This window comes from Chiloscyllium plagiosum, unplaced genomic scaffold (genome assembly GCF_037043375.1).
Source record: "Chiloscyllium plagiosum isolate Xiang-an unplaced genomic scaffold, Cpla_swu_hap1 HiC_scaffold_5, whole genome shotgun sequence".
Classification (NCBI taxonomy): domain Eukaryota; kingdom Metazoa; phylum Chordata; class Chondrichthyes; order Orectolobiformes; family Hemiscylliidae; genus Chiloscyllium; species Chiloscyllium plagiosum.
Genome location: NW_028270143.1, coordinates 75,564,804 through 75,586,683, shown reverse-complemented (window position 1 = coordinate 75,586,683; position 21,880 = coordinate 75,564,804). Strand labels below are relative to the sequence as shown.

Sequence of the window (21,880 nt, the reverse complement as noted above, 5' to 3'; positions counted from 1 at the left end):
GCTTGTAAGGCATACTTGAACTCCTCTCTCCTTCTTTGTTGCTTTATTCCTAAATTTGGGTTAAATGAAAATTCATTTCCTGGAAGCAAATGGTAAGGTGGAAAAAAAAGTGTAGGTGAAGGAGAACGACACCAAGACATATCATAAGTGAGGAAGAATGTGTATTTCTTATGGCTTGCCAGATCTTGCGTATAAAGGATAGCCTGGATTTTCTGGCACGTGGGCCCCAGAAAAGTTGGTGTTATCATCTAGCCTCCTGCGTGAGGCATTGGGAAGACTTGAAAAATTGATGGCCAGTCTCCTTTAAAATTTATTTGCCCTTGGGGGAAATCTGAAATAATGTTGGAAATACTCAGCAGGGCTGGCAGCATTTGCAGAAAGTGGCAACTAGATGTGAAATTACAACTCAAAGCTCTGACAAATGGCTAGAGTAAGGTTTGGCAGAGCAGTGAGCTTTTGGCTGGAACGTTTGGGCAAAAGGTTTAACAAGATCAATAGACCTGAAGATAAAGAGGAATAAACTCAAGATTTCCTAAAGAAGGACGTGGTTGGATCATTGGAATTGGAATTGAATTGGATTGAATTGAGATTGGGGATGGGATGAGATGGGATGGAATGTCACTGGATGTCACGTGTACCGAGGCACAGTGAAAAGCTTTGTCTTGTGAGCAGTACAGGCCAATCACAGAGTTAAGTAGCATAGATAAGTAAATAATAGGAAAACAGCAGCAAAAACAAAAACACAGGTACAGGCAAAGGCTAAGAGTTTGAGAGTCCATTCAGTATTCCAGCAACAACAGGGTAGAAACTGTTTCAAAACCGGTTGGTGCATGTGTTCAGGTTTCTGTACCTTCTCCTCAATGGTAGAGGTTGTAGAAAAACATTGCCAGGGTGGGATGGATCTTTGAGAATGCTGCAGCCTTTCCTTGACAGAGGGCCTGGTAGATGGATTCTATAGATGGGAGGTTGGCCTTTGTGATTGTCCGGGCCAAGTTCATCACTCTCTCTAATCATCTCTGATCTTGAATGGCACAGTTGTCATACCAGGTAGTGATACATCCATACAGAATGCTCTCAGTGGAGCACCTATAAAAGTTGGCAAGGGTATTCGCCGTCGTGCCAAATTTCCTCAGCTGCCTGAGGAAGAAGAGACGTTTTTGAGCCTTTGTAACCAGTGCGTCCACATGAAGAGTCCAAGAAAGCTTGTTGTCGATGACCACTCCCAGGAGCTTGATACTCTCCACTTTTTCATTCCGTTTTTTTCCCAAGCAGATGTTACAGATTCTATTGTTTTACAGAGTATATAGTAGCATTTGAAAATTGAAGTAAGAGCATTGGAAAAAAAATGGTGCAGGTGCATTTATTATGAGGAGTGTATTAGATATCTCCTTCTCTATCCCTACTGTACAGTGATTGAATGTCCTGCTGAATACATTTATAGCTCTTCGTGTGTTTAACTGCCTTTAAAATGGCACAGCAAGTAATTTTTTTCCCCATAATCCATAAGGACAAATAGACAATTTTCCCATCAAGTCTGTTCAACCATACAATGTGACCAAGACTGATCTGTATTTTCTTGCCTTATTCACATAGACCTTTCTTTCCTTACTGATATTGAAAGTCTGTTTGTCTCAGCATTGAATATAGTTAACTTAACTTCTGCAGCCCTTCGTGTCTAGAATTCCACTGATTAGCTACCTTCTGAGAATGGGTGGGGGGAGAGGGGGTGGAGAGGGGGGAGAATAACAAACTTTATCTTTCACTTAAGTGGGTGACTGGTTTCTCTGAGATTCTATTTGCTCTGTTCCTAAACTCTTTCCCCCCCCCCCAACTTTGCAAGTTTCCTAAGAATCCTTTGTTTGGATAAGTTCTCCCCTCATTCTAAACTCCGATTAAAATCCCAACCTAATCAATATTTCACCATAAGAATTTTCCTCCATTTCTAGGATTAACCATGTGCACCTACTGTAGACATCCTTCAAAGCCATGTCTATCTTTCTTCAGGTAAAAGGAACAAACCTGTTGACAGTATTCCAGCTGTGGTTTGACTGGTGCCTTGTATACCTCTATATACTTACGTTCCATTCCCACTGAAATGAAGGCAAAGATTCCATCTGCCTTAACGATGACTTGCTGACCTTGAATGTTAACTTTTTGTGCATCATGCGTGAGGACACTCAGATTTTCTGTAGTTTTCTGTAGTCTATCCTTAATTACACAACATTCAGCTGTTTCCACTTGTATTGCTAAAGTGCATAATGCCACATTTTCTCATTTATATTCCAACTGTTAATTTTTTGCCAGCTTGCTTAAACTGTCTACATCCCTCTGTAGACACCTTGTTTTACCCTCACTGCGTTCCCCCATATTTTTGTAACATCCATAGAAATGATAGTATGTTCACTTCCCTCAGCCAAGTCATTAATATTGAATATAAATAACTATGGCCCCAGCACTGATCTCTTGGTAGAGATTGTTATTCTGAAAATACGGTACTCCTTTTTATCTCAACTCAGTTTTCTATTAGTTAGCCAAGGTAATGTATTACCCCCAACGCTGTCGGCTCAAACACTCAAAAATGTCCATCACCATCCCAAATCAACTGAGTATTAAGTGCCAACATTTCTAGCAGCAGTCGTGCCCTGATAATGAGGGTGTATACTATTTGATAATAAAGATTGCATTCAATTATCTTGACAATATTCTCTCTTAGAATATGGATGTTGTTGGCATTTAGTTCCTTGGAAGGTGGAGGTGAACTGCCTTATGAAGCACTGCAGACTATGTGCTACAGGTAGATCCACCATGCTGTTAGGGAATTCCATATTTTGATTAAATGATAGCAAAGGAATTGCTATGAAACTTTTCCACATTTACTATTTGCTAATGTTAAGCTTTCACCCCTATCCTTCATAGATTGTTACCAACTTTGCATACTTGAGCAGGACATTTAATTGTCTAATCTGTAGATGCCAATAAAAACTGTCATCTTCCAAGAGTTTTGTATTTTGTATTATCATAACATGGCCTACTTCATGATCCTTAGCATCTAAAAGAAATTTACAGTTGGGTACAGTCCTGTTTCCATGTTCATTTCCACTTCAACTTTTAGCACGTCAAGGGCAACGGTATAGGGAGGATGATGCAGGGCAGCCATTGCTGACTAGAGAAGTCAGAGATAGGATAATAGCAAAAGAGAAAGTGTGTAAAGTGGTGAAGGGCATTTGGAAACCAGAGGATTGGGGAGCTTACAAAGACCAACAGAGGGCAACAAAAAAAAAAGAAATGAGAGAGAAGATTACATGAGGGTAAGCTAGCCAGTAATATAAAGGAAGACTGTAAGAGTTTCTTTTGATATATGAAGGACAAAAGAGAATTAAAAAGTGGAGTTTGAGCCACTGGAAATTGATGCTGGAGAGATAATAATGCTGAGGAAATGAATAATTACTTGTGTCAATTTTCACAGTAGAAGACTTGTAATTTTCCAAAACTTCAAGAGCGTGAGGGGACAGAGCTGAGTATGATGGCCATCACCAAGGAGGAGGTGCTAGAAAATTGGCCTAAAGGTGGATAAATCACCTGGACCAGATGGACTACACCCCAGAGTTCTAAGGGAGATAGCTGAAGAGATAGTGGAGGCAATAGTGGTGATCTTTCAGTAATCATTAGAATCAGGGAAGGTCCCATTGGATTGGAAGATCACTAATGTGACAGTCTGTTTAAAAAGGGAGTAAGGGAAAAGATGGCAAATTACAGACCAATTACTCTAATCTCAGTTGTGGGAAAGATCCTGGAGTTCATTGTGAAAGATGAGATTTCTGAATATTGGAAGTGTATTGTAAAATAGCGTGAAGTCAGCATAGTTTCATCAAGGGAAGCTCATCCCTGACAAATTTGTTAGAATTCTTTGAGGAAGTAATGAGCAGGTTAGACCAGGGAGAGTCAATGGATGTTATCTACCTGAACTTCAAGAAGACCTTTGACAAGATACTGCACAAGAGGCTACTGAGTAAGATAAGGGCCTGTGGTATTAGAGGCAAGGTGTTAGCATGGATAGAAACTTGGCTATCTGGAAGAGAGTGGGAGTAAAAGGGGCCTTATCAGGATGGCATTTGGTGACAGTGTTCCACAAGATGCAGTGTTGGGACCACAACTTCTCACTTTATACGTTAATAATCTAGATGAGGGAACAGAGGGCATTCTGGCTAAGTTTGCAGATGATACAGATAGGTAACATTGAGGAGGTGGGGTTTTGGCAGATGGATTTGGGCAGGTTAGGAGAGTGAGCAAAGAAGTGGCAGATGGAGTACAATGTGGGAAAGTGCGAGATTGTGCACTTCGATAGAGAGAACAGAGGTATGGACAACTTTCTAAAATGGGGAGAAAATTTGTACTTCAAACTTCTGAAGAGACTTGGGAGTTCTAGTCCAGGATTTTCTCAAGGTAAAGATGCAGGTTGAGTCAGTAATTAATGCAAATGCAATGATGGCATTTATTGTGAGAGGACTTGAATATAAAAGCAGGGATGTACTTCTGAGGTCAGACCACATTTGGAGTATTGTGCACAGTTTTGGCTCCATATCTCAGGAAGGATGTACTGACTCTGAAGTATATTCAGAGTAGGTTCATGAGAATGGTCCCAGGATTGAAAAGCTTAACATACAAGGAATGTTTGAGGAGTCTGGGTTTATACTTGCTGGAGTTTAGAAGGATGAGTGGGATCTAATTGAAACTTAGAAAATACTGAATGGTCTGGATAGAGCGGATGTTGGGAAGATGTTTTCATTGGTGGGAAAGACTAGGACCTGAAGGCATAGCCTTAGAGTAAAGGGAAGACTTTTTAGAATAGAGATAACGAGAAACTACTTCAGAGAGTGGTGAATCCATGGAATTCACTGCCACAGAATGCTGTGGAGGCCAAGTCATCGAGTGTATATGAAACTGAGATAGATGGATTCTTGATTGTCAAGGGGATCTGGGGTTACGGGGAGTTTGTGGGAGAATGGTGTTGAGAAACTTATCAGCAATGATTGAATGATGGAGCAGACTCTCTCAGCTGAATGGCCTAATTTCTGCTTCTATGTTTATGGTCACATCTTTGCTTATCTGATGAAAACACATTGAATTACAAGGACCAGATTCAATCTTTGGAAACTGATGTTTTTGTGTCATTAAATTTAGACAAACTTGCAAACAGAAAATAGTTACTTTTCTGCCATCCAAATGTAACAAGGTATAACCACATTTATCTTTCCTATCTGTAAAAATATCATATTTGTGGAACAGATTCAAAAGTGTGAGGAGGTATTGCTGCATAAATGCAAGAATACATATCACCAGCAAACCTCTTTTACAATGCTGTGCAACATCAGTTACTGTACATGATTGTATCACTAATGTCTTTGGCAGCTGCATCCTGTATCTGAATGCCCATTTGCTTGCTCCGCCATTCATCTGTCATGGCTTTCTAACAGGACGAAGCAGGCAATAAAATGACTGCAAATCTTCCTAAGGCTGGTTGGTAATCAGCAAAATACCTCTGAATCAATCTTAAGTTACCAGTCGCAAACAACTGTCTTGGTTGTAAAATAAATCTTGTTAGGTTATTCTGTGTGCAACTTTGGCAGCAGTATCTTTGGCTCATTTGGCAGGTGGCAGAGAAAATGTCCTTAAATATACAGCACTGACATTGATAGGTTTGTGTTACTGAAGAGTTCTTTTCCAGTTTCCCAACATGCCTGGCTACTTGGACACTGGCATGGATAGATGGTAGTGCATGTTGTCAGGGTAATTGGCACAAACATTGAGAATCTTCTTAGCATATCGACCTCTGCACATTCTTCTTCACTGTTGACTTGTGCATCGACTTGTGTAAGTAATGGATGGATTAACTAAAATAGAGAGATTTTGGTTCATTGGGGGAATGACCAGTGCAGAGAAAGCAAGGAGAAAGGGAGATTGGCATTTGTGCTGCACCTTCCACAACCGCAGGGTATCCTAAAACATTTCACACTGAATCAAGGATTTATGACTGCGATTGCAATTTGAGAAGAATGGAACAAAAACAAACAATCATCACCCTGAGATGCCACATACAAATGTACAAAGGTGACTGTACATTTTTTATTTTAAATGAAAATAGACATTGGTGAGCAAAATCTTTCACTTGTGCTCTTGACAGCTTCCCCCCCCCCCCCCCCCACCCACCACCACCACACCACCACCAACCGAGTAAACCAGCAATACTGAGGGAAGTGGCAGAACACTGCTGGCTGGCTGATGCTATGGTATGAACATTGTACCACAAAGTGACTGCATACTTCTCTTCACTGGTATGTGCTGCAACTTGAGCTTGATTGTACATTTTGAAATCTCTTGACTGTCAAACTAAATCTGATCAATAAATGGATGAGAATACTGTAAAATGTGTAGTTCTAAATTTTTCTGGAATTCTAATAGACTTGTATCATCTGACTTCAATTTTCAAGGAGGCAATTTAAATAAAAGAACCTACTTACCTGTCATTTTCTTGTAGCTTTGTTGAATTTTATTGTGGAAGAAAGGCCAAAACTGGATATTGCGAGCTCAGAATCTAACGTTCCAATCAATGGTTGCAGCATTATGTTTAATTCATGGGGCAACTGTACATACCAACTGTCAGCATTTTATACTGGCATTGTTTTGATTGTCTGGTCTGATTGTTAGTGTTTGACAGAAACCAGCAGGAATATTGGTTTCTCTTACCTCCCTGGTGTGTACCTGTTGCGTGTGATATTTGTGAAATGAATGTTTCCATCTGTAGTAGTCTGCAGTCTCTTAAATATGAAGCATTAATGAAGCAGAATGCATCAGTTTTAATTTTTCAGTTGAAGCATGCTCTGGGGTTTACCACTTTTATGCCTTCAGCATTAGGAGTTTTTTCCCTCTTGTACATCCACATCCACATTCCCCCACCCCCCCCCCCACCCCCCCCCCCCGCACCTCCGTATACACAAAAGAATGTTGTGCATATCCATAATTCAAGTTCCTTGTCACACATCAGAGCCATTCTGGACTGTTGTCCAGATTTTGCTAATTTTGAGTCTAGATGTTATGATTAGATCATGAAAACATAATTCAAAATGGCACACTGTCCACAATGTGTCCTGCTGATTTAGTATAAAATGCAGCTGCAAGTCTAACCTTCCATTTTTAAAACAGAATCACAAGAATGGCCTTTTCACTTGTGGTCAACTGAAATATTGAAGCATGTTGCATTTCTGTGACTTTAAAGCTATTTGTATATAGATTATTTCCTTTCATGCGGTTTGGGAAGCATTTTCAAAGTTTAGTCAAATGGTTTTAAATCATACTGGATCAACAATGTATCTGCGTGGAATCCTTGTGATTAATGAAAGATTGCAATCACAAATAGTCAGCATCAGTCAAATGTAGGAATGATGTTGATAGGAGTTAGTCAGATGCGTATCTTTGCCATCCGCTTACTGGGAAAAGGCCTGAATGTCTGATCTGACTTTTCAAAGGAGAGAATTATTCAAGATGGCGGTGGGGTAGGACATTTAGCTGGAGCTTATCCATTCTGTCTGTTTCTTTTTTCTTTCCCTTTTTCTCTCCTCTTGGCAATGTCATCGACTCCTGGCCCCAGCATGGACCCAGCGAGGTCCTTTCAGTGACCTGTGGTGGTCTTACTGCTTAGTGTGGCCTCAACCTGGAGATGATTTCAGAGTGATTTTTTTAGATTAGATTACTTACAGTGTGGAAACAGGCACTTCGGCCCAACAAGTCCACACCGCCCCGCCGAAGCGCAATCCACCCATACCCCTACATTTACTCCTTACCTAACACTATGGGCAATTTAGCATAGCCCATTCATCTGACCTGCACATCTTTGGACTGTGGGAGGAAACCGGAGCACCCGGAGGAAACCCACGCAGACACGGGGAGAACGTGCAAACTCCACACAGTCAGTCGCCTGAGGCGGGAATTGAACCCGGGTCTCTGGCGCTGTGAGGCAGCAGTGCTAACCATTCTTGTCTGAAGTCGAGCCTGGACTGGGTTGGACGGACTGTTATTCTGAACTTTTTGTTTCTCTATTTTCTAATTTATTTCTACGTTCTGTAATGCTGGACTTTTTATTTCTTTATTTTTCTAATTTTCTTTCCTAAGAACTTTGTGCTGAAGGTTTTGTGCTCAGGTACCTTATACCTAAGATGGCCCGTAAGTGGTGACTTGTAAACTTTTCACTGTTCAGGTAGTCTTTCTATAGCATGATGGTTGCTTTGTTGTGCAATACCACATTATGGAAAAATCATGCTTTAGAAACATAACTTAAAGTACTGGCGATGTAATTGCATTACAACCAACGCATGTTTTAACAGTTTGACCTTTAAGAATAGTGTCCCCAACTTGTCAATCACATTACGGTGAATTAGCTTTAACAAAATGCACATTATAGCAGAATGACCTATACTCATCTGAGTACCTGTGACAGTATGAAAGGTGGTAATGTTTAATTTTTTTTACTTCTCTTTCCTGACCAACACTCCCTCTCCCTCAATCTGGTCCTGCTTGTACATATGCACCCCTCCTCTGCATGCACATGCAAGCATCCACTTTCTCTCTGCAACATTCCAACCCCCCCCCCCCCCCCCCCCAAAAAAAACAACCACCACCTCAAAACTCCCCACACAGCCTATTTCTGGCACTGTTATTCTGGTTGTCAAGTGAGTGGCTGAGTATGACAGAGGGTGGCTGGTGACAGTGACCATGTCCAAATGCAGCAGGCCTGAAGTGACATTTTGGGCAGCTAATCTTTCTCCTGTCTATTATTCACAGCATAAGATGGGGACTACTCCATTTGACTCTGTACTGTCACTCCTAGCACTCCCCTTAATGTTCACTGTTCTTGTTCCAATTCTCTAGACTTATCAGTTTTCTGTACCACCAGCTCTTGGGCAGCAGTATACATCATTGGCTGACTGTTTTTGCAAAAACAATGATGCTTTTACAAGTCTGTGATTATGCAGAATTTGGCAGGCAAATTCATGGGGCTGGAAGTCTATTTGGCAGCACAGTCATCTTGTACAAAGAGTACACCAGTATTGTAGCTCCAAGTGACATTGGTTTCAGCCACATCATCCCTATTCTTATCTTTGCCACATGCTGAACGGTACACAATGTTGTCTGCTATTTCACCTTGTACAGATAAAAATGGAACAATAAACATATATGAACCTTGAATGGGTTTCATTTGGAGATGGTTTTTTTTTCCAAGCCCCCACAGGCCTGGACTCAATGGAGTATAGAAACATATGTGGTCTTATTGAAACATATAAGATTTTTAGTAGGGTTGACCGGTAGATGCAGAGAGGTTGTTTGCCCCTGTGGGAGAGTATAGTACCAGAAGGCATAAGTTCAAAGTGAGAGATCACCAGTTTCAGACAGATGATAAATTTAATCTCTCCAAGGGAGTGAATCTGTGGAATTCTTGACTGTAGTGGGCAGTTGAGGCTAGGCTGTGTGAAGTATATTTAAAGCAGAAATTTTTTTTTAATTGGAAAGTGAATCCAGGCTTACGGAGAAAGGCAGTAATGCGGAGATGAGGATTATCCATTCAGCCATGGGCTCATTAAATGGCCTACTTCTGTTTCGACATCTTATGGTCCCATGAAAGATGTATTCTTACGCCCGACTGGTACCATGTTCTGGGAAAATTTAATTAGTTTTCAACACCAGTGCCATTAACTGTAGATTAGCCACAATACTCTTGAAACATAGTTGGGTGCAGTGGGCTTTTGGGGTCAGTGAGTCCCCCAATTCACAGATTCACTCTTCCCAGTGAATTGCAGTCAATGGCAGCCCAAGCAGTTTGGCAGAAATAATTCTGCATCTGATTCTGGCTCGATCTCCCTGTATTTCATTTGTTCCCCAGAATTTAGTGGTTCTAAAAGCCATTCACTCTTTTCAAAGGGTTGGAGTCCAGAAATTTTACACAACTTTATTTTATGGTGAAAGTAATAATATTTAAGCATAATTATTACACATCTCAAATTTAAAAATTTAAATTCCTTGAACCGTTTTAATGTTTCAGGCTGCCAACTTATTGCTGTGCTTTTTTTTTTTGCCTTTTTTAGCTCTTCTTGTTTCAGTTGCTGCGGGGCCTATCCTACATTCATCAACGATATATCCTGCACAGAGACCTGAAGCCTCAGAACTTGCTCATCAGTGATAATGGAGAATTGAAACTGGCAGATTTTGGTAAGAAAAGGCAGTCGGTATAAGTAAAGGCAAATGTTAGAGGGAAATGTAATTTTCTGATTTAATTTGTGAATTGTGCAGCAATCTAATTGCCAGCATTCATTATCTTTTGAAAAAATGAGAAGGCAACAAAGGCTTGTCTGTACGTCATAAATTAAAGCTACAAGAAATCATTCAAATGTCAGTCCTGTTTTCTTTGGAAAGAATCTGATTTTGAAATGGTCTATTTAAGGCTTCATTCTTGAGTTGATTTAAATTGTTCATCGCATGCCCTCCATTTGAGGGAGCACAGATTTTAAAGATTAGGGCAGTAAAACAAAACACATCTGAAAATTTTGAATGTGTAATAAAGGTTTTCTAGATGATTGTTCTAGGTTAAATACTAAAACGGAGTTAGATTGATATTTGAAAAAGGTTGAGACTTAATTTGGTGCTATAGCTTTATCTGTCTGCCAAATGGTTTATATTTTTAACTTGGAGAATTAGGTTAACATTGCGTTCTTAATATGGGGAACACACTGTTTTACATTGTGTACAAATAAGATTATCTTCGTCAATTTCTATTCCACATTGAAAAATAAATTGGGTTTATGTTTAGTTTCTTTCTCCCTGTTGACTGTTTATCCTCAATTTGGTTTTAAATGTGTGCTTTTACTCTGAGGTAACAGAAATGGCCTTAGTTCCTGATTCTGATATGAGCATTATTAACTGTATAGAGCATTTTCCTCAAAACATTTTCATGCAGCAATGTGGAAATACTTTGTGCCTTTTGTTTTACTTTTAGCTGTTATTTGTGCCCTTGGTAGCCATATCAAAACAAGATTATCTTAAGAAGTAGAATCTTACCAGAATCCTTTAAAACTGCTTATTTTACTATTTTCTCCTCACTGTTCATTTGAGACTTGGACAATGTACCGATACCATCAAGTAGCAACTTTTATCTCTCCTGAGTTTGATTTGTTTTGCTTCTGCACCCCAGTTACCAACTTCAACCTCACTTATGATAGCTCTCTCAAGCTGAGCCAAACAGTTGGCAACCTTCATATCACTTTTGGTCTTGAGATGAACTTCTAATCACACTTCCATGGCATCACTAAGACTGTCTGTCTGTAGTATTGTCTGGTTCTACCTCTCACATTCTATCCTCTGTTAATGTGAGGCCATACAAAATTCTCCAAATCATGACTACTATCGACACCACCAACTGCCGGCGTAAAGTGGAGAGGATCTCCAAGAAGATTGCACATATTGACACAGACATCAAGTTTCTACAGGAATGCAGGCAAGCAGGAAAGATCCCGAAAGGATTACGGATCACGAACCCACTTAGGTCGACCTACAACACATCACACTGCAAATTTTTGCTATAAAGTCTGTGTTACGATCGAGCCCTCCACAATCACCTGATGAAGGAGCGTCGCTCCGAAAGCTAGTGTGCTTCCAATTAAACCTGTTGGACTATAACCTGGTGTTGTGTGATTTTTAACTTTGTACACCCCAGTCCAACACCAGCATCTCTGAATCATACAAAATTCTGTCACTCATCTCCTAACTTCCTTGAGTTCCTGTTTGTAAGTAGTGTATTTACCACTTGGTCAATTGTATGCAACTGGTGAGCATGAACTGGGAATTTACGAGTCTATATTGTTATATTCCTGGAGCATACTGCTGAATTTGTTACGAGATGGCTCGGGACCCATAGTTTTATTTTTAGAATGAAGAAATGTGTGAAATCAAGGGGCCTTATGAAGATGGGGAAAGAAATCACAGGTTACCACTTTTTCAAACAAACAACAAATTCTGCTACAAATGTAAGGAAGAAGAACATTCATAAAATTGTAAATCTATAACTTATTTCAAACGCCAAAATTAAATGGGGTAAACATGGTTAATAATCAATGATTGAATGCCCACAGCACATATTATATAACAGATATGATCAAGACAGATCTCGGATATTTCTTAGCAACTCTCCACAGAGAGTTATTGACAATGATGAATCATTAAATTTCTCAAAAGAGAAGATTTGTGATGCCTTGGCAATCTGGCCTTGGATCACCAGCTCAAGACCTGCTCTATCCTGAGCTGGAGCAAAACCTGCTCCTGTTCTGGTCAGCCACCTTTCTCTTGGGACTAAGCTCCCCCAGACTCACATTGTGGTACAGTACTCTAAAATCTAACTGCAGCTCTTCGAATCACAAACTTCAATGAGGCAGTCCCCCACTTATCTCCTGAGTTGCTTATATTCATCAAGTAAAAAGTGCTTGTCAACATCTGAACCACCATTTTCTCAAACTTCCCTGAGGTATTAATGTTTGTAGGTTTCTGTGGGGCTCCTCACAGCTTCCAGCAACCTTTCCACTTTGACAGCTCCCTAGGACTGCTTTTGATTGCTGACTCCAGCACCTAGCTGTCTGATAATCACCAGAAATTCTTCCTTTTTTTTTAAACAGCACAGAGCTGCCCAGCTGCTTCTGACTCCTCACTGAGTTTCTAACTCAAAATCTGTGCAGTTAAGCAGTCAGCAGTATAGCTGACTAAAACACACCTTTTATGCTTCTATCCCTTTCTCACTTTCTCACTCACAGCTTTTTTTTTCCTTTCTCTTCAGTGATGCCTAATCTGGCTAAGTGACCTACTGAAAACCTTGAAATAACTCCCACCCCCATTGCTGGACAAAATCAAATGTTGCCATTTAACAAACTTTCAGAAGGGAGTGTGTTCTAAATGTTATGATTCATAGATTGCTGGTTTTCCCGGTACAATTAGATACAGCTGGAAGTGTATTTCATCACAATATAAATAAATACACGTGAAAAGAATGAATGTTGTACTCAAATATATGCTTCTAATTATGTTGATTGATATATGTACAGATTGGCTCCAGTTCTATCCTTCACCAGTTAATCATCTTGAACATAAGATCAAACAAATTGGAAGCTGTTGGTGTATGTTGGAAGCAAAAAAAACTGAAGTAGTCATTTTCAATAATGGCAGAAAATAAATGTAAATAGTTACGTTTGGATTGGTTCTTGAAATATGAACCATATGACCACTGAAGGAGTAAAGAAGGATGTGTGGTTACCAATTATGTGCCTACTAAAAAGGAGAAAGTTAAAAATCACACAATACCAGGTTATAGTTCAACAGGTTTATTTTGAAGCACTAGCTTTCGAAGCGCCGCTGCTTTATCAGGTGGACAACCGCTATAACCTGGTGTCGAGATTTTTAACTTTATCCACCCCAATCCAACACTGGCATCTCCAAGTCATACTAAAAAGGAAGTCAGTTATGGCCTTGACATTAATGGAAATTGCTGCAGAAACTCAGCAGGTCTGGCAGTTTCTGTGAAGTGAAAGCAGAGTTAATGTTTTGAGTCCAGTGACCCTTCCTTCTTCAAAGCTGATAGCTAGGAAAAAGTAGTATACATTTCTGAATAGTAGGTTGGAGAGAGGATAATGGAGTGAGTGGATAGATGGGGATGAAGCCGAGAGAGAGAGAGAATGATAGGTAGACAAAGGGACCGATGATGGTAAGTTAGAGAGAAAGAAAAGCTACTAATTGGGACCATAAGTGGGGACCACTGTGTTGAAAGCAGCACGTGTGATGACAGGGCTTGGGGTGTGGGGATGGGTAAAAGATAGAGGAATGTTCTAAAATTATTGATAAAATGAGAGTAGTCACCATCGTAGGAATGATAGCCTGATGGTCGATGGTGAGAACATGGTACAGGAGGAGATGAGAGGTAGTTTTGGAGATGTGGTGCTCAGCATCTGTAGTGTGGCCTTTACGTTGCTGCTTTCTGGAAGCAGTAAAATTAGAAGTAATTTGTTCACGGATTGCCTGTCAGTTGGAGAATGGGGAAGGTTTGAACTTTCTGTTGGAGTTCTTAAATGAAATGTACAAGACAGGCAATCCTATGAATTCCTATGAAATTATGCACCGATTTGGATAGATTTTGAGAAACAGGCCATTTTTCGATGGAGGAATATGTCATGAATGTAAACAGATTGTATACAATATGAGCAATATTCCATTTGGGAATCCTGAGTTGATTAGCAGTATTTAATTGGTGTATTGAGCTTGTGTGCCTTATACAGGAAATTTCTGGTTCTAATTGGTATTCAGTCCTCAAAGAGGGACATCCTATTGGACAAGATGTTTGTTGTTTTGAACACGTGTTCGGACACAGAGGCATATTTTAGCCTTTGAGGAACAGTTAGAACATACCCTGGTAATAAAAAGAGGGTTTGATGATAACCTGTTATTAAAATGGTCAAAATAGTGAATACAGGTATCAGTGCATTGGTATGGTTAAAGGCAGGCAAAATGAGCATGAAAAATCTTTGATAAGAACTGGCTATTACAGCAGAAGATAGTTGAGTGTTGGCCTGGAAACTAAGATCCTAAACAGAGGGATGATGGGCACTCAAGAACTGGTAACGTTTCTGCCTGCAGCCAGCTGGGGGCAAGCAAGTTGTCGGTCTCCTTGGCTTGGACTTTCAGAAGCAGAACTTCAAGATCTCCCTACGTAAGAAACGGGCTGTAACTTCACTTTATCAAAATATGCAGCAACATGACAATTAGAATTAGCAGGATATTAAGGGTGGCCAAATGTCTGTAGACAGATTGTGACCAACTAGATACAGAGAGCTCCATAAAGCTACACATCCACTTCATTTCCATTTTCCTCAAACATGCCATTGACATATGGGGGACACATGTCACTAGGTAAAGTCTAGACATCTTGTTGGGTCATATTTATGTCAAGGGGAAAGATTGGTGCTGATAATCAAGTAGGGAGGGAATGTGAAAATCTAAGACTACCCTCTGTCTGCCAATCTGTCTTTCGGCTTGTGTCTGTCTGCATCTACCCCTCTCTCTTTTACTGTTTAAAATTCTAATTCCTGATGTAACTTCCTTGTTTTGTTCTTCGTAGCTAGTGTCATAATAAAGGTGTGCCAATTTAAGATTGAGATGGAAGAATTTCTTCTCATGGCTAAAAGTTTTTAAAACACCTTGTCACAGAGAGCTGTGGAGGCAGAGTCCTTGTATCTAATTAAGGCTGAGATAGTTAGATTCTTGATCAGTAGGAAATTCATGAATTACAGGGAAATGGCAGGAAAGTGGATATGCGAAATGCCGAATTCACCAATTGAAAGGTGGAGCAGTTATGAGGGGCTGAATGGTCCACTCCTGTTACTATTTCTTATGGTTTTATTTCTGAGAGTTTTAATACACAGCCAATACATGGTCAATAAAATCTGAATTAATTGTGAATATGTAATTGGAGGAGCAATAATAGATGAGTCAATTCTTAGAACAGTTGAAGATTTCTTCAAGTGTGTCTCAAAATATCTTTGTGATAAACTGCTCCAAAGGAAAAGATTCTGCAAAATGATGCAAAGGATTCCAAGGAAGAGGATGAACAAATTTAAACAAATTTGTGGACATTATGAAGATGTGAAAGGAAGTATGTTGAGAAGTTATAAAGTCTGCAAAGAGAGATGGACAGATTTAGTGAGTAGAAAAAAATAGCACTTGGTATATAATGTGGGTAATCCTGAGGTTGTTCACTTTGACAAGAAGAATAGAAAAGTAGAATATTATTATTTGATGGGAGAAAGACTACTGAATACTGCAATACAAAAGGACATGAATCTCAAAAAGCCAGCGTACAAATCAATTAATTAGGAATGCAAACAGAGTGTTGACCTTCGTTATGAGACAATGGAATAGAAAAGTAGTCTTCCTACAACCCTACTCGACATTAGTGAGACCGCATGTAGAGCACTGTGTGTAGTTTTGAAGAAACATAATGCATTGGAGGCAGGTTCAGATAATGTTCATTGCGCTGATTCCTAGAATGAAAGGATTGTCTTAGGAGGAAACGTTCAGCAGGTTGGACCTATGCTTTTTAGTGTTTACAGGACTGAGAAATATCTTATTGAAACATCAGATTCTGAGTGGGCTTGACAGGGCAGATAATGGAGGGGTGGGACGCAGTTTCAAAATAAATGGCCTTTTATTTAATAGAGCTGTAGAGGAATTTCTTCTCTCTGGATTGTTTATATTGTGTGGTGACCAGAACTGCACACAATATTCCAGCTGTGGTCGAACCAAAGTCCTGTACAGCACCAACATAGCCTCCCTGCTCTCATAATCCATGCCAGACAATTAGCTTAGCCAGATTTGTATCTTTTGTTTAAATGCGTTAAAAATTGCAGCATAGGTGAGGCTACTGGAGTTAAACAAGAATTACAAATATAGAAGATTAACAACTGTAAAATTTGTAAACATTGCAATCTTCCTATTTATACATGACTAATGAGGAACTTACCATGATGTATAGGATGGGAAAAAGCCAGAAATATTTTCATTCTACCTTTAGTCCTTGCAACAATATGCAAGAAGGGCAAAAGTTTTCTTACTGAAAGAATCCTGGACACTTAGAGAAATTTGCGAGTAATGAGTTCAGTTGTGTGAAAATATAAACATCAAGGTCACGAAAATCTATCAGTGAAGTTTGTGAAAGGAATCATGCGGTGATAGATAAAACGCTGAATAAAATATTAGCTGATCAAACAGAATGCAAGTTGAGAGATGCACTCTCCATGAGCAGTGAATTGCAAAGAATTCACTTTATATTTTTGGTGATTGTCCAATTCAATTAATCTGAGAAAAATTTCAAATTGCCTTTTATGCTGTGCAATAGCTCCTTCTAGAGCTATTTCTCTTTCCATGCTTGCAGACTTTATAAGTAGAGATTAACTTGCTTCAAGGCAGAGGTTTTGGAGAAAATTCAGAGTTCTTCAGGCACACTCTCTAAAATCATCTGAGATAGAATTTAATCAAAGAAATTTGATACATGCATATAAAAATTAGGAGCAGAAATAGTCCATTTGACTCCTTAGGCCTACTCCATAATTAAAATCAGTTCATGGCTCATTTGTTTCTCTTTCCACACTCCAATTCTGTGAGCTTTGATTCCCACATTTCCAAGAACCTACGGTTGCTTTCAAAGAAGAAAATTGTCTGGGTACAGATGAGTGTGTTGCTGGAAAGCACAGCAGGTCAGGCAGCATCCAAGGAGCAGGAGAATCGATGTTTCGTGCATAAGCCCTTCATCAGGAATCAGGATTCTTGATGCAGGGCTTATGCCTGAAACAACTATCTCCCCTGCTCTTCGGATGCTGCCTGACCTGCTGTGCTTTCTCAGCAATACACTCTTCACTCTGATCTCCACCATCTGCAGTCCTCCCTGGGCACAGGTGAGGTCTATACCTTTGAAAAGAAATGAGGGCAACCAAATATTGAACTCTCTGGATGAAAAAGCAGGGGTAGATTAAGGTAAAGCAGAAAATGTGTACTTATGTCATACTGAGGCAAAAAAAGGTACTATTGACCATCAAGCTAAGTTCAGATGAGAGATGGAAGAGCAAATAAAAGAGGGATCACAAGAAAAGACCAGCTATCAAAGTCGAATCTGCAGCTGGTCTTGTCCCATTGAAGCAAATCCCTCCTTGCCCAGTGCTGGTGCCAGTGTCTAATGAATTCAAACCTGTTTCTCCCACACCAATCTTTGAGCCACGTTTACCTCTAATCTTGCTGACCCCTTGCCAATTAGCTAGTGACTGAGGTACCAGTCCAGAGATTATTAGCTTTTGTTGTCTGTTTGTTAATTCAGCCTCTAGTTGCTCATTTTCCCTCAGCTGAAGCTCTTTCCTCTTTCTACCTTTATCATTGGAACCTATGTGGACCATGAGAACTGGATCTTTCCCCTCCCACTCCAAGTTCCTTTGCTGCCCAACTGAAATATCCTGAATCCAGGCACTAGGCAGGTAACACATCCTCTGGGCCACAGAAAACTGTCTATTTCCATGACTACAACTACATTTCTCTTTTTTTCTCTCTCTCTCTTCTCTTTTCTCTCTCCCCCATCCCCATACCACTTTGCTATTGTTAGTTTGTTCATCCTCCCTACCATCCCCACTCATCCACTCAGCAAGAATGTCAGACCAGTTAGACAAGCTCGATAGCTGATGATCCTTCAGCATTAGCTCCTGGATCTTTCTACCTGCCTCACTTGTAGTCACGCCCTCCTGTCCCTGACCACTGACCAAATATAAGGTTGTTAACCTAAGAGGTGTAACTGTCTCCTGAAACACAGCATCCAGGTAACTTTTCCCCCTTCCTGATGCGTCAGTGTTGAAAGCTCAGGCTCAGGTCATCAACTCATGCGCCAGAGTTCCTGAAGCAACCAACACTTGCTGCAAACCTGGTTACTATGAACCCACAATGGGGTCCACCAGCTCCCATGTCAGACTTGTATCATATTGTATGGTCCAACATCTCTATTTTAATTACTTCTCAATTTGATTTTTAGAAATTTTATACTGCTGTCTTTGGTTTGTAGCCAGTAAACATTTCCCCTATTTACCTTCAATCTGGAAGTAGCCTATAATAGTCAAATTAATAGCTATCACCATCCAATGAATTTGCAGTTTACCTGTGATTGTTACTGTTTTGTGTAAGACCTCTGATCTTCTGCTCTGACTTGTCCTGTTGAAGTGCATCCAAGGATATTGAAGGGAGCGAGTGGAAAGTGCAGAGGCCTGGACTTCCCTAGATTTGACGATGGTGCTGGAGGCCTGGAGAACTGCAAATGTTCCAAAAAAGGCTGTAAGCGAACCAGCAATTACAGACCAATCATTTTAAATGCAGTGGTGAAGAAATTTCTTGAAACAATTATTTGGTGTACAATTCTTAGTCACATGGAAAACACATATGGACAGAAGTAGGTCATTCAGCTCATCAATGAGATATGAGAATCCCCAGTTCTAATTTCCTGCCTCCCCATAACCCATGTTTTCCTCCTTATCTTAGCCTTGAATGTACCCAATAACACAACTGCTATCCTGATCCATGTAAAGGACCAGTAAGAACAAGCAGAGAGTTGTTAAGGGTAGATTGTGTTGAACCAACTTTTTACAGATTTTCAAAATAGCAACAAAAGTGTTAATTATGAGAAGGTGGTTAGAGTGCTATACATGGACTTCCAGAAGGCATTTGATAAAGTGCCACACAGACTTGTTAAAGCTAACAGCATAAAAGGGACAGTAGCAATACGGATACACAATTGGCTGAGGGGTAGGAAACAGCCAACATTGGTAAATGGATTTTTTATAAGCTGGAAGAAAGTTTGTAAGAAAAAATTTTGCGGAAGTATAACACTTGGAAGCATTGAAAAATTGAGAGGAGGCCAGTGTGAAACTGAAAAAGGAATTTAAGTAGTTGGTAGATTGGGAAGATTGAATTCCTCTATCATCTATGTGGAAATGGGTTGAGGCATATTCGTAAAGCATGAAGACACAATGGAATGAAAGTTGCTACCCTTCAGGGTGTGCAGAGCAGAGACACCTGGGCACAAATGTGTACAAGTCCATAAAATTAGCAGGACAGTAGTTTATAAATCACAATATTGAAGCCTTCATAGGGGTATAGAGTACAGGAGCATGGAAGTTACAATTAATATTCAGAGGAGTGTTTCCAAAGCTGCCTCAAGCTGCCTCAAAATGTAGAAACTATCAAGTGCATCTTTGGCCAGAATGTTGTTTAGTGGTGAAATTTGTTTTAAAAAAAATAGATTGTGTTCAACTAATATCCAATAATATTGCATTAATATCAGAGTTTTTGAACACTTTTATGAAACATAGAAAATGGAGGCTGAGTGGGCTATTTAGCACCTCAAGCCTACCCTGCCATGCAAAAAGATTATAGCTCATCTACCTGAGGCCTCAATTGCTGTTTCATACCAGCCATTAACTCTGAGATTTCAAAAATGTATCTACTTCCTCTTCAGATACATTGTGATTTAGCATCCATAATGCTCTGGGTTAATTGTTTGGTGAAAAGAATTATTTTGCATAGCAGTTTTAAATGAGATTTGTGATTTACCCACTGGTGTAAACACCATCTTCAACATTTACCCTTTTACACACCCTCAGAATGTTGCATCATTTTAATTAGATCACCCTTCATTCTTCTTAACTGTAATGAATAAAGGCTTGATCTGTTTAGCCATTCTCGATAAATCAGCCTCTTCACCCTGGTGAATCTCTTTTGCACAGCCTCCAATGCCAGTTTATTTTTAAATACAGTGGTCAAAACTATACACAGCACTCTCTAGGTGTAGCTTCACCAGCAACCTGTTCAGTTGTAATGACATCCCTGTTTTAACACTCCAACCCCTAATAATAAGCTGGAATTCCACTCGCTGTCTTATCTTTCTTGCTGAACCTACAGGCTCAGTTTCTGTGTTTCGTATGCAAGAACAGGCAGATCCTTTTTATGTTGCAACTTTTTTGGAGTCTTTCTTCAATTAAATAATAGTCTGTCTTTTGGTTCTTCCCACCAAAGGAATACCTTATGGATTGTTTGTGGAATCTGAAAATTCCATTAATACTGGAGTAAAATTTATCCCTCCAACCATACAAGATCAATGTCTATTTCACCAGTTTCCTCATCTCCCCTCTCCACACCTTAATCCCAGATCCAACCCTCCAAATCGGCACCACCCTCTTGACCTGTCCCACCTGTCCACTCCACCTCTACTCCAACCCATCACCTTCACCCCCACCTGCATCTACCTATTGAATTGTCAGATACATCCCCCTTGTCCAACCACACTCTCCTCCCGTTTATCTCCCATCCCCCACGTTAATGATGAAGGGCTAATCTCTAAGGTTGTCTCTAAGCATGGAGGAATCCTTGAGGAGATGTAAGTTGGGCTTCTGCTCCATTGGGGTTTAAGACAATGAGGGGACCCCAATTAAACATAAGATTGTCAAGGGGACTTGACAGGGTAGATGTGTAGTGACTGTTTCCTCCTTATGGAACACACTAGTACCTGGGGTATAATCTTGAAATAAGGGCCCATCTATTTATTCCAGAAGAGGTGGGAATGCCTTCTCTGAAGTTGGTAAATTTGTGGAATTCTTTGCTGCAGTCAGATGTCGAGGCTATGTTGAGTATATTGAAGTCTGTGGTAGACAGTTGTAATCTATAAGGAATCAGTAGTTATGGTGATAAGCCAGTTAAGTGGATTTGAGCATTGAGATCAACCATGATCTCACTGACAGAGTGGACTCGATGGGCCAAATAGCCTGCTTCTGCTCCTATGTCTCATGGTTTATTCTTCACAACAGTGCTATTCTTCTCAAGATATCGGGATATTGGCTCTTAATGTGACTTGGTGTCGTTTGTCTTGTTTGTTTTATAACACTCCTAGAAAGTGCCTTGGGAAATTTTATCATGTTAAAAAAATAAGTTGCTGTTGTTTTGTGCATTAGGTACCAAATAACACCAATTTGAAGCATTTAATGAGGAAATCTTGCAAGGTACTTGGCAATTTCAGTATTAATGCATTGTTTAGTTTTCCTTTTCCTTTTGATTAAAGCCACTGTGATTAACAGCTGTGTTTACTCAGTGTGAAGGGATCGAATAAGGCTTTGGAGAGCTACAATCTGTGTGACACTAATTGTTAAATTGCAGAAGAGCGTCACAGGCATTTGATGACTATGCAGTCCTTTCACTACAGTTGACTGAGCAATGATTGAAATGA

The 21,880-nt window shown here is 39.9% G+C and overlaps 1 protein-coding gene across 3 annotated transcripts in view; it reads left to right on the top strand.

The window, feature by feature from the left end:
- cdk14 (cyclin dependent kinase 14) overlaps nucleotides 1–21,880 on the top strand; it is a 671,765-nt gene that overhangs the window by 303,372 nt on the left and 346,513 nt on the right. For all 3 annotated transcript variants that reach the window (XM_043690284.2, XM_043690288.2, XM_043690287.2), the window contains one exon: nucleotides 10,134–10,257. In XM_043690284.2, the coding sequence (XP_043546219.2) occupies nucleotides 10,134–10,257 (124 nt within the window). The remainder of the gene's footprint in view (nucleotides 1–10,133; nucleotides 10,258–21,880) is intronic.